The sequence below is a fragment of the Lineus longissimus genome, chromosome 1, assembly GCF_910592395.1.
Source record: "Lineus longissimus chromosome 1, tnLinLong1.2, whole genome shotgun sequence".
Taxonomy (NCBI): domain Eukaryota; kingdom Metazoa; phylum Nemertea; class Pilidiophora; order Heteronemertea; family Lineidae; genus Lineus; species Lineus longissimus.
Window position 1 is genome coordinate 12,767,798 of NC_088308.1, and position 14,087 is coordinate 12,781,884.

Below are 14,087 nucleotides of genomic sequence, written 5' to 3' on the forward strand. Positions count from 1 at the left end.
CTTAGGACACAACTTTCTGAATCAAGGCCTAAGTTGTTTTAAAGAAATTACACAATGAATGGCAACACAATAAGACTTGTAAAAATGAAACTGAACTTAGACCGGGGCTAGGTTGGCTCATATTGGGGTCAAATTTAGTTTTTTTCTCATTATTTTAGCTTGTTTTGACTTTAAATCATCAGCAATACAATATTCTAAATGAATTAGAGTGATTTGAGCACATTCAATTTTTAGCTCACCTCTTAGAAGAGGTGAGCTTATCCCATACCGTGGCGTCCGTCGTCCGTCGTCGTCGTCGTCCGTCGTCCGTTAGCAGGGCACGTTTCGTAACTGTTAGAGCTATCGAGTTGAAACTTAGTACACATAGTACACACTTAGTACCCTTATGTAATGACATCTTGGAGACCAAGTTTCGGTCCGATTCGTTTCATGGTTTGGCCACCAGGGGGCCAAATGTTAAAAGTAAAAATATGCAATATCTCCCTTAATAGTAGTCGGGAAATTTTGAAAAAAATATGGTAGGTACTTCTAGCAAAGGTGCATCATATATCCTCCGGGTTTTTGATTTGACCTCCTTTTCAAGGTCACAGAGGTCAAATGGTGTAAATTGGCCATTAGGATGTAACGATGGCACGTTTCTAAACTGCAATGACTATTGATACCAAATTTGGTACACATTTACCCCTTAGTCAGGTGATCTCAGGGACCGAAGTTTGGTCCAATATGATTCACCACTTGACCACCAGGTGGCAAAATCCAAAAACCTTAAAAATGTGATTATTCCTTAACTTCTTGCCCGATTGCCACCAATTTTATATCATGGGTACATCTAACCACCATACAGTATATGTCACACAGGTTTTTAATTTGACCTTCTTGTCAAGGTCACAGAGGTCAAATGGCGTAAATTCGCCGTCAGGCCGTAACTATGGCACGTTTCTTAACTGCAATGACTATTGATCACAAATTAAGTACACATGTACCCCTTGGTCAGGTGATCGCAGGTACCGAAGTTTGGTGCGATCTGATTTGCCGTTTGGCCTCCAGGGAGGGGGCCAAATCCTAAATTCTTCAAAATGCCATTATTTCTAGTAATGACTTGCCCGATTGGCACCAATTTTATATCATAGGTACATCTAGTTCTAACAACCATTCAATGTGTCACCCGGGTCTTCTTTGATTTGACCTACTTTTCAAGGTCACATAGGTCGAATGTACTGTAAATTGGCCATTTTGGGGAAATTGTAATTGCTTGGACCTACATCAAACCTAACACTACATGACACAATACCATGCTCTTTATCCATTTTCCTCCACATGAGGTGAGCACAATGGCCCTGGCCATTTCATTTCACTAAATTGACCCAAAATGTAGTGTAAATGGAGGCAAGACCACCATTGATTTTTTAAGCCTTTTAGCATTTCAATTGTCAATGTTTGACCGCAACGCATCAAATACTGCGTGGGGTTGTGAATCTGAAATTTTGATATGATATTCTTGACAGTCGGGCAAGTAAATGGTGAAAAGTAAACTGGTAGTTGACCACGGACATTTTTTGATAATCGACAAATTAGACAGACATTGATATTTCCACTCTTTTCAGCCAACTGGCAGGAAAATCTCAAAACACACCCCCTATTACCAAATTAGCAAAATTCAAAATTAATTTTTTCATCAAATAATTTCATTTTATCTGTAGACTTGCCACAACAAATATTTTTTCAATACCTCTCCAAATATGTATTTGAGAGTTAAAAACATACTCACGTCTAGTTGATAGGTCTCGACCATCCAACCTATGAATAATCTTTGGTGGTATTGTCTCTGACCTACTTTCTGGCCTCTAGGCAGCGATCCTGGAAATTGGTTTTTGCGTTTTTGAAGCTAATGGTTGTATGTAGAGTTACCAATTTTTTATGGTGGGTGTATCTTATAAGGTTAAATGATATATCACCCTGGTTTTTGATTTGACCTACTTTTCAAGGTCACAGAGGTCAAAGTTCACGAAAATCCAACAAAGTCTTAGTACTCCTAAACTGTTGAAAAGATGTCAATCAATTTCATTTTGACATGTACACTCTTCAATAACCCTGAAATTCAGTCCACTATGTAACCAAAATGCTATACTTAGATGGTACCGGTGATTTTCTTTGGTGCCATTGAGTCAATAATAATAATATTATTTTATGGAATCAAAACTCCATATCCACTGCAAGTGAAATGCATAGGTGAGCACATGGTCCCTGGACCATTTCAAAATTTTTGGTTTTGGTCCCCTAGCAGCCAGGTCAAGAATTAGACCGGGCTGAAATTCAGTATCAGAGGTCATCTGACCTAGGGGGTCATGTGAACCAAGTTTAACGTTTATAGATTTAGCGGTTAAGAAAAGTGCCATTTTTAACTCTCTGCCTTAAGCAGAGAGTTGATATAGTGGTACTGAGCGATGTCTGTCAGGATGTATTTTGTAAACATTGTCTGAGCCGAACAGCATCTCTGCTTGCACAATATAGTTCTGTAGAGTCTAGACTCCACAGGTTCCACTTGCTTACCTAATTACCGTATTGCACCACTGACCTAATCAATCTGACTCATCGTCCATCTATGCTACCCAGAATTTAATATTACAGATCTTTTATTTCTAAAAAGTTTGTAATCTTTGTACCGCGTATTGATTTTAGATGGTTATTTTTAGAATTGCACATGTTCCTAGCTTATGTGGTCATGCCTGTCAATCATGATGACAAGTACGTCCTCACGCTCTGTTATTATGCCCCCGCTAAAGTGGGGGCATTATGTTCTTAGGTGGTTTCCGGCCGCCGCGTCGTCCGCCTCGTCCGCCGCACTGAATTCCAGACTATAACTCAAGAACCCCTTGCTCAGCTGACTTGAAATTTTTAGGGGGTGTAGGCCTAGTGTGTCAAAGGGTCCCTATTGTTTTTTGGCGCGTTCCAAAATCCAATATGGCTGCCAGCCGCCATCTTAGATTTTTGCATTCCGCTCGTTTACTAGAGAACCGGAGGTCCAACAGTCTTCAAACTTTTGTGGCGTAATGGTCTATGGTAGGGGAGGTTCCCTATCGATTTTGGGCCCGACCCGAAATCAAAGATGGCCGCCAGCCACCATCTTAGATTTTCGCATTCCGCTCGTTTACTAGAGAACCGGATGTCCAACAGTCTTCAAACTTTTGTGGCGTAATGGTCTATGGTTGGGGAGGTTCCCTATCGATTTTGGGCCCGACCCGAAATCAAAGATGGCCGCCAGCCACCATCTTAGATTTTCGCATTCCGCTCGTTAACTGGAGAACCGGAGGTTCAACAGTCTTCAAACTTTTGTGGCGTAATGGTCTATGGTAGGGGAGGTTCCCTATCGATTTTGGGCCCGACCCGAAATCAAAGATGGCCGCCAGCCACCATCTTAGATTTTCGCATTCCGCTCGTTTACTAGAGAACCGGATGTCCAACAGTCTTCAAACTTTTGTGGCGTAATGGTCTATGGTTGGGGAGGTTCCCTATCGATTTTGGGCCCGACCCGAAATCAAAGATGGCCGCCAGCCACCATCTTAGATTTTGGCATTCCGCTCGTTAACTGGAGAACCAGAGGTCCAACAGTCTTCAAACTTTTGTGGTGTAATGGTCTATGGTAGTGGAGGTTCCCTATCGATTTTGGGCCAGACCCGAAATCAAAGATGGCCACCAGGTCCCCGACTTGGTGATTTGTATTCCGCCCCGTAAATTAAGAACCGAGTGAGTGACAGACCTGAAAGTTATGTGGTGTTATAACCTAGTGTAGGGGAGGTTCCCTATCCATTTTGGGCCCGATCTGAAATCCAAGATGGCTGCCAGGCCCGACTTGGTTTTTCGCATTCCGACCTGTAACTCAAGAACCAAGTGAGTGACAGACCTGAAACTTATGTGGTGTGATGAGGTTGTGTAGGGGAGGTTCCCTGTCGATTTTGGGCCTGACCCAAAATTCAATATGGCTGCCAGCAGCCAACTTAGATTTTGGTATTCCGATTGTTAACTGAAGAACTAGAGGTTTGACACACTTCAAACTTTTGTGGTGTAATGGTCTTCAGTAGGGGAGTTTCTCTATCGATTTTGGGCGCATTCCAGAATCCAAAATGGCCTCCAGCCGCCATCTTAGATTTTTGCTGAGATGAGATAAGATAAGAGATGAGATAAATAGCCACGCATTTCTACACGCAATTCCTATTCATTGATATCCGAGCATTGGATATTCTGTGACTGACACCAGGAGAAGGGATAAATAGCCTGACAGTTGTTATTCATTAGCATGTAAGCAATGGATATTCTGTGACTGATTCTAGCAGATTGCACTAGCTACCCGGCAGTGACTAGTCTTTAACTTCCTGAGTACCAGATATTCTGTCACTGATTCCAGGCGATCGCATAATTGATGCTGTTCCAGTAACAGGGTCAACACCTTGCCCACTGATCTTCTGTGTAAATTGCTAGCAGGCAATCGCCTTGGAAACGGCAAAAACTTAAAGGATCAAGGAGATGACAACGGCGAAAATAGTATAGACCACGCTTCACCTCTGTAGTGAGTAAATGGGAAAACCAACCTCTGCTGTTCACGTGCATGTCTATTGTCAGACCAACTAGCCCAGTCAACAGCCATATTATTGTGGATGTTATTTGAGAGCCTCCACAAAATTTCATAAACAGCCACAGAGAAGATATTATCGTATTTATGCGCTTATAATCGCACTGCGCTTATATTCGAGGTGCGCTTATAGCCACAATTTCATATTTATAGGCTAAATAACGCGCGCAATGAACATATTAACACATCGAATACACCAGAGCGGGGGCATACATTCGCAATTTGCCCCAATTGGGTTATATATTTCTAGTTGGTTTATAGTATCGCGTCATCGGGAATTCCCGGGTATTTTCCCATTGAGACATCAAGTCTGCCCGTCACTTGGATGATATAGGACAGACCTGAGACACATCGCGCGTTGAATCATGGTATCGGGGACCTTGCACACATGTCATCTGATGTCATCTTCGTCTGTCTTCGGCGAGCTTTCGGAGGTCGTCGGAAGCACTTCGGAAGTCTTCGGGAAAGTCCGGAAACGCACGAATACAGACCGTCTAAAATCAACATGTGTATAGTATGTGTATTGCCGGAACTACTTTCAGACTCTCGCTTGACGGTCGAGGTAAGAACATGTATTTGACTCATTTCGACCCCTGATTAATATGCAATTTTCGGAGTATTTAGGCTATAAAAATCCCTAGATTAGATTAACATCATAAGATTTAGGTATAGTCATTGCAGGGACTTGATACTTGAATGGTTTCTATCGAAAACTAAGCAGTTGCCGGTCGTTATAGATTCGGCGATCCACAGTACAGGTGTTTGTTGACGTAGGTCTATTACGGACACGCTTTCTTCTCCATTGGCGTGCCGTTGTGTATTCAGATCATGCATGCATAGTATTCATCAGTGCGAGCATTGAGTTCATGAGCTGCCTCGATCCTGTGCGTTCATGAGTTGTTCATCTTCATGATCAAGAAGATGATTCATTGATTGACTGCTTGAGAGTCAATTGATTGCACTGCATGTCTTTCAGTTGGCGAAATGATAGCATAGGCCTAATATGTAAAGTGCAAGCGCTCTACACGACTACAGTGCATAACTTTAAAAATCATTGATGAAAATAACATAAAATCAGTATTCTAACAGTCATGACACTTAAGCGTACAAGCTGTTCACTATTCCTCTGAATTAGAAATTCTTCACCATATTTTGTACCTGTATTAAACTAACCACACATTTCTAACTTCAGGATAAGGAACCCCACGAGGTGATGGTCAGTAACACACAAACTAAAGTTCGAAACCTCACAGTTAAGGATGACTCCGGCTCAACCTAAGTAGCCCTCTGACGCGAGGAAGCCACCAAAGATGTGCATATCGGAGAATGTGTCACCATCTCTGATGCCAAAATGTCAAATCGTAGTGGCATCACCAACCTGAATGCCAATGACCAAACTAGAGGTAATTAAATACATGTATAGCACCTTGTACTCTTTGCTTATCATTGGATTGTAACACAATGTTTCTAGAATTAGATCTATGCAGTTTCAAAACATCTAAATCAGCAGATGATTTCTTGCCTATCACAATATGTGTCCTCTTGCAGACAGACAACTGAACCATAACAACTTGTGGATGCTGTTTTGACTTACTCTTTCTGTTATTCAGTCACTGCAAGTTGTATGCATTCAAGAAATATACCATTACTTAACTCTTTCAGTGCCATTTAAAAATGTACCATATAGGTGCACAACAGCTAAAAAACAAAGACATTCATTGATCTTCAGCATATTGTGTACCATCTCTCATCTCATGCAACAATTAAATGTTCAAATCCTCTGCTTTCAGAAAACCAAAATGCCTCAAACAACTGCAGAAATCTCATTCATTGCTGTGGACGAAATAACATGCAATATAACTACTTTGCTAGATGACTCCCTCAGCGGATTCAAAATATCAACAAATTCTCTCAAGAACTATTTATCTATTGAAAGTGAAAATCCTACAGAAGTAGAAGAGGCACTATTGGCATTACTACCTCTGAATATCAAAGTAAAGCATGTGCAGCAAAATATCACAGACATAGTTACTGTTGACCAAATGTAAACAAGCCATAACCGTTTCAATTTATTGTTGCCATATGTGATGCTCTCTGGAAAAAAAACTGGTTTGAGTCACTCTGAACTTGGCAGGTTGAGACGGACTGGTTCTTCACTTCCTTGCTGTCTGCCTATTGTCAAATCTCAGTTAATCAGTTAGACTCGGATTTACAATAGGCAAACAGTGGGGAAATCAACAACCGGTTCGTTTCATCCTACAATTTCTTTTCAATGTTATCTTTCATGCAATCAAACCGCTGTATACTAGTTTAGTAGTAATTTCTTTGGTTATTATTCGTACAATCAAACCACTGTATACTAGTACTAATTTCTTATCGTTCATACAATCAAACTGCTGTATACTGATGAACAGCATTTTCTTTTCATTGTTCCATACTTATTTTTGTATACTTCATAATTCATCATTTAATTACTGTTGATTTCATATTGATTATCAATCATCCATACATGTACGTATTAATTTATCAATCACTTGCTGGACAAGATAATCATTTTAATAAAAACTAAATCTTATTTTTCCAGAATATCTTTGTCTTCTTTACATTGTACATTCATGCATATCAGCCCTAGAACAGTACCCATCCAGGTGCAACCCTTATGAAAAGGCTCTACGATATGTTGTTCTGCAGGCAGTTCTCAAATAGTGCCTCTAAAACCCTCCACAGGAATATTTCTAATAATTTAAGTAGGCAGAGAGTTCGCTGGCAATTGCCAGCTCTAGTTAAAAAATATGATACAACGACGATGACGACGGACGACGACAGACTCTGTTGTATAGACTCGCCTACGGTGAGCCAAAAAGGTGGTTTAAAATGCCAAGTTCCTTAATTCATTCATATTTCATTGAACACTTGTTCAAAATTAGATCAAATCACATCCCATTGCTTGAAATTAAATTATTTTCGTAAAAAACATTCATTCGTTGTACACACAACCGAAAAAACCTCCCTCTACTAGGTCACACACCTGTGTTGACCCTCTTAGCCACGTACTCGACTTTAATCGAGTACGGGACTCGACAAAATCCGAGTACAGATTTGGTTCAGAACTTCGCCCTGCAGAGGCATCACCAATCCACAAATAAAACTGGCTCCTACGTCATTGCATGGCGCAGATCCCAATGATTGCGGTGATATTATGGTTTGTATGGGGATTCCAGTCGTATTTTCGCGAATGCGCGAACTTCGTGACATTTTTTGGGCCTTCAACCTGCTTGACATTTCGGGGTATAATTCAACAATATGACTGTCAATTATTCTAAACCACAGGGAAAAGAAAGCTAAATTCTTCAACAAATAACTGTAATTTTTATATTTGATCGAAACTCTTTTTCTATTTTTTTTTTACCAATTTGGCAAAAACTTAGTTTTTTGGTGAAAAAATGAAAATTTATACCCAAAAAGTAATAATATGGGAAAAAAAAATTTGAAAAAATCATGTCGTCCAATAGAGGACAAAATAATATAGGCAGACATCTTTGCTTCATATATTTTGACATAATAGGCGAGTTATTCTGATTTTTTGGCTCACTGTAGGGGAGTCTATACGATAGCTCTGTGTCCGTTGTTGTCGTCGTCGTCCTTGTCCGTCGTCCGTTGTATCCTGTGGCACGTTTCTTAACCGCTTGTGCTATGAACCTGAAACTTTGTATACATCATGCTAAAGGTAATATGTACCCTGACACTGAATTTTGCTCCGGTCTAATTCTTGACTTTGCCACCAGAGGCCTTAAACCGAAAAGTTAAAATGTGCAATATCTCATTTATTACTGATTTGCTTTTGACAAAAATTTTATGGTGGGTACCCCTAGCAAGGATACTTTACATATCATACGGGATTTTGATTTGACCTACTTTTCAAGGTCACAGAGGTCAAACTCTAAAATTTTACCGATAGTGGCACGTTTTGTCTTTACTCGTCCTGTTGTCTTTAAATTTGGTATGTAGACACCTATTACGTAGCTCTACATGTTGACAAAAAATCAGATCGATGTGGCGTACTTTTTAAGGTCACAGAGGTCAAATGGTGTGAATTGGCCATTTGTGTGTGAATATGGCACGTTTCTTAACCACTAAAGTTATGAACTTTAAACCTGGTACACGTGACCCCCTAGGTCAGATGACCTGTGACACTGATTTCCTTATCTTTGCCACCAGGGGGCCAAAACCAAAAAATTGAATAGTGCCATATCTCGCTTATTACTGATTAGTTTTTGGGTAAAAATTTTATGGTAGATACTCTTAGCAAAGATACATCACATATGATACGGGTATTGATTTGACATACTTGTCAAGGTCACAGAGGTCAAAGGGTGTAAATTGGCCATTTGAGCGTAACTGTGGAACGTTTGTTAACCCCTGAGGCTATGAACTTGAGACTTTGTACAAAGGACCCCCAGGTCAGCTGACCTCTGACCCTGAATTACAGTCCGGTCTGATTCTCGACTTGGCCACCAGGGGGCCAAAAGTTAAAACCTAGAAAGTGTGATATCTCGCTTATTAGTGATTCGTTTTCAATAACATTTTTATGGTAGGTTCTCCTGGCAAGGATACATCACATATCATATGAGTTTTTGATCTGACCTGCTTTTCAAGGTCACAGAGGTCAAATGGCGTAAATTGGTCGTTTGATTGTAACTATGGCACGTTTCTTAACCACTAAGGCTATTAACTAGAAATTTGGTACGTCATGTAACCTCGGACACCGAATTTCGATCTGATCTGGTACTCAACTTCGCCACCAGGAGGCCAAAACTAAAATAGGTAAAAAAGGGCAATATCTCGTTTATTAGTGACTTGTTTTTGATGATATTCTTATGGTACTTACTCCAAGCAACGATACATCACATGTCATACCGACTTTGGTTTGACCTATATACTATACATGTAAAATGTTTCTGAATCTGGATGAATTCCAATGCACCAAATATCTATACGGTGAGCACAATGGCCCCTGGCCGTTTCATTACTGATTATTTTTTTTGTAAAAATTTTATGGTAGATACTCTCAGCAAGGATACATCACATATGATACGGGTTTTTGATTTGACGTACTTTTCAATGTTTCAGAGGTCAAATGGCGTAAATTGGCCATTTGAGCATAACTGTGGAATGTTTGTTAACCCCTAAGGCTATGAACTTGAGACTTTGTGTAAAGGACCCCCTAGGTCAGCTGACCTCTGACCGTGAATTTCAGTCCGGTCTGATTCTCGACTTGGCCACCAGGGGGCCAAAAGTGAAAACCTAGAAAGTGTGATATCTCGCTTATTAGTGATTCCTTTTCAATAACATTTTTATGGTAGGTGCTCCTAGCAAGGATACATCAGGTATTATATGAGTTTTTGATCTGACCTGCTTTTCAAGGTCACATAGGTCAATTGGCGTAAATTAGTCGTTTGATTGTAACTATGGCACGTTTCTTAACCACTAAAGCTATGAACTTGCAATTTGGTACACATGACTCCCTACATCATGTAATCTCGGACACCGAATTTCGATCTGATCTGGTACTCAACTTGGCCACCAGGAGGCCAAAACTAAAATAGGTAAAAAGTGCAATATCTCGTTTATTAGTGACTTGTTTTTGATGATATTCTTATGGTACTTACTCCAAGCAAATATACATCACATGTCATACCGACTTTGGTTTGACCTATATACTATACATTTACAATGTTTCTTAATCTGGATGAATTCCAAAGCACCAAATATCTATACGGTGAGCACAATGGCCCCTGGCCGTTTCATTTGAAAATGGCATACGTAATATTTTGGATTTACATGTGTATTTAAAAAAACCCGGTCATCGGGAGAATTTTTTTTGAAAAAAACCTGTGCGCAAGAGTTTCAGTCTAATGAGGAACCTGCACAACAAACCTGCCAATAGGGGGCCCTGCAGGCAAGTGGACCATGCTTGTAATGTGAAAGCCATTTCCCGGGTCAATGATAATTGAATATTATATCCCCTAAATACTCGATATAGAAATTCGCAAAAATATCCTGCACACAAAACTTTTCCGTTCTACAGTATTTGACTGCTTCAGCTACAGCAAACAATTTCTTTTTATCATTATCAACGCAATTGTAGTATCACCAATAATACTCACTTTCTGAATGGCCCATATTCAGTCAAGAAACCATTTGAAAAAGCCATGCCATTATTATGGGCTAGTTAGATTTGCACCCTCAATGCTTCCTGTTTGTTAAAGCATCCCTTGTGCTTGTATTGCACTCTACAAATTTATGTATGGACAAACATGCATATTTCGTACCAGGTGTTTTCAATTCTTGAAATATTTCACAATGTTTTATTTTTTAAGGTGGGCATTGTAGGAAGAACTGGCGCGGGGAAGTCCTCACTGACGTTGTCTTTGTTCCGAATCATTGAAGCTACTGGCGGCCGTATATGTATAGATGGAGTAGACATCGCTAGCCTAGGACTGCACCAATGTCGATCAAAGATTAGTATTCTCCCCCAGGTATGTCTGTAGATTATAATCAATCCCTTGCATCAGTGACATTATCTTCTTCAGATGATAACCAGTCAAAAAATGGCAAATAACTGTATGTAGTTTATGATTTACTAGCATTGTACCCTTAGCGCAGGCAGGTTCAAATGGGCTATACCTTGAATAGATTGAATTGCAATGAAAATCTAATGTCGGCCTCCAAATGACTCGAACCAATTGCACTATCAGTCACTACTATAACTTTAAAATGCGTGCTCCTCCTACATGTAGCAAGGTCTCCGGCAAGGCACTTACTTGACAGGCAAGCTAGAAGTTCAGCACCGTGAGCAGCTCCTTGATAAGGCCATGCCAATTTCAGAGTGCCTCTTCAGATACATCAAGTATTGAAAGCTGTGGTGAGCACATAAACAGACCATGGTAACCTTCATTTGAAAATCCCTTCATAATCAAGGGCTAGCTCTGGCTAACACAGCACCCATAATAGCCCACCAATTTGACCCCAGCTCCTTACTGCGGGAAAACCCAAGTCGAGCAACCAAAAGTACCAAAAATACATTTTTGTTTACATTTGAACTGGACACATACGTTTGTTTACAATTTCTTTCCCCGCGAAATCTCGAATGAAGATCAGGTGACCTGCAATCGTGGATTGAAAATAACATTAACCTTGGTTCAGCAGGTCAACATGTACAGGCTGTTCCAATCATCCCCCTACAGCCAGCTGTTCAACAGGTAGTGTTAGTCACCCCACAGGGAGTGCAGGTAATTGATTAATCCCCTGCATAACTAAACAGCAATGGCTTGGCTTCTGTGAGTGGTAAGGAAAAGGATAATTGACAGTGTCGGATTAAAAATCCCTCATTACTGCTCCGCTGAAGTAAATTTCCGGAAATAAACATAACGTTGCATCAGGATAACATATCACCTGCAACGTGCAAAATTTCGAGACGAAACACTACCCCCGAATGGCACTTTATCGAGCCGCCTTATAGTATTATGATATAGATGTGATACTGCCCTTGTGTCTAATCTGAGTCACTAGCAGGCACTGGTTGGTTTTCTCAGGCCGGTGCTGTCTTGAGCTTTCTGATAATCAACCTGTGGCTCTCTTACAAATTGAATCGGACACATGTGCAGGTGCAGTATTTAGTTGAGCGGAGGCATAATAAAAATACTGCATGTGCACATGTTCTCAGCTGGTTTCCGCGCCTGCGTCCGCACTATATTCCGCTCAATATCTCAAGAAATGCTAGTCTGGAAGACATGCAATTTTTGTGGCATAAAGGGCTGGAGTGTCAAAGGTTTCCTATTGATTTTGGCCCGACCAAAAATCAAACATGGCCACCTTCTTTGTTTTCGCATTCTGCCCAATTACTCGAGAACCAAGTGAGTGACAGACCTGATTATTCTGTGCTGTGTTGACCTAGTTTAGGGGAGTTCCCTTATGATTTTGGGTTTGACCCAAAATCCAGGATGTTCGCCAGGCTGCCATCTTCGTTTTTTGCATTCCGCCCCATAACTCCAGAACTGAGTGAGTGACAGATCTGAAACTTATGTGATGTGATGTACTACGGTAGGGGAAGGGACGATCCCTAACGTTTTTGGACTCGACCCAAGTTCCAAGACGGCAGCCTGGCCACTGTCTTTTTTTTCGCATTCCGCCAAATTTCTTGAGAACCAAATGAGTGACAGACCTGATTATTCTGTGCTTGACGCCCTAGTTTAGGGGAGCTCCCTAATGATTTTGGGCCCGACCCAAAATCCAAGATAGCCCCCAGGCTGCCATTTTTGTTTTCACATTCCGCCCAATAACTCAACAACCAAGTGGGTGACAGACTTGATTCTTGTGTGCTGTGATGACCTAGTTTAGGGGAGTTCCCTCTTGGTTTTTGGCTCACCGTAGGGGAGTCTATACAATGGCGCAGCATCCGTCGTCCGTTGCTGTCTGTAATTGTTTCAAAAACAGAGGCACGTTTTTTCACTGCTAGAACTGTGAACTTGAAACTTTGTACACAGGACCCTCTAGGTCAGGTGACATCTGACAATGAATTTCAGTCTGATTTGATTCGTAACTTGGCCACCAGGGGGCTAGAATTTTTTTTCTAAACTTGGGTTGAATATTTACTGAGTTATGAACTTGATTTCAGTTGGGCCTTGGGCTTTGCTGACTTGAACATTTCATGACGAAGAAATCGTTAAACATGCAGCTCATATTTCGAAAACCTGCAGCTTTAATATTTAACATCATTTTTATTTCTTTGTGTCCAGCACAGAAAACTCCTTCAAATGCAATATAGTAGGACAGCTAATTCCGTCCAACTACGGAGATATCTACTTAAATATTTGTCAGCAACTATGATTTGTTAACTTGTCAGACCACAAGGTCTATCGGCGAGCTTTTCCCGCTACATTGTTGTATTGGGTGGCTATTTATAGCCGTTAATAGGCAGGCCGGTAAGTCCAAATGAGATTGAACAATGCACATCTAGAAAGTTTCTCCTTATTAAGCCGTACATACTTTAAATGCTTGAACGCTACTGTACCGTTGTTTGTAGGCCTCGGTCTATAGGCCTAGGGATATTTATATGGGCCGACCGCAAAGAAACTCCGATAGCGCTATTAACAGGGCCTACCGAAAATAGTGTAATTGTTATAAATGTGATGCCCATTAAAAAAAACGACTGCCCTCTAATATTAAACTCCCATCACAACACACAATTACTTAGTAAATGTCACCCACGCTCGATTAAAACCGCAAAGCTGACACCTTGAGTGATTGCATTGCCATGGCAATAAATTCTGTGCCCTCAACACACACCGCTCGATTAAAACTTCAAAGCATCACCTGCTGTCAACTATGCTACTTTTAGACATAACTGGCCTGCCTATTAACTAAACATGAAATGAATATCCCTTTGATGATCAGGCCT

The 14,087-nt window shown here is 40.7% G+C and overlaps 1 protein-coding gene across 5 annotated transcripts in view; it reads left to right on the forward strand.

Moving 5' to 3' along the window:
* The window catches only part of LOC135488430 (multidrug resistance-associated protein 1-like), a 312,354-nt gene that overhangs the window by 265,770 nt on the left and 32,497 nt on the right, over positions 1–14,087 (forward strand). For all 5 annotated transcript variants that reach the window (XR_010446979.1, XM_064773049.1, XM_064773066.1 and 2 more), the window contains one exon: positions 11,008–11,166. Coding sequence is in view for 4 of the 5 variants with exons in the window: in XM_064773049.1 (XP_064629119.1) it covers positions 11,008–11,166 (159 nt within the window). In the remaining variant the exon portion in view is untranslated. The remainder of the gene's footprint in view (positions 1–11,007; positions 11,167–14,087) is intronic.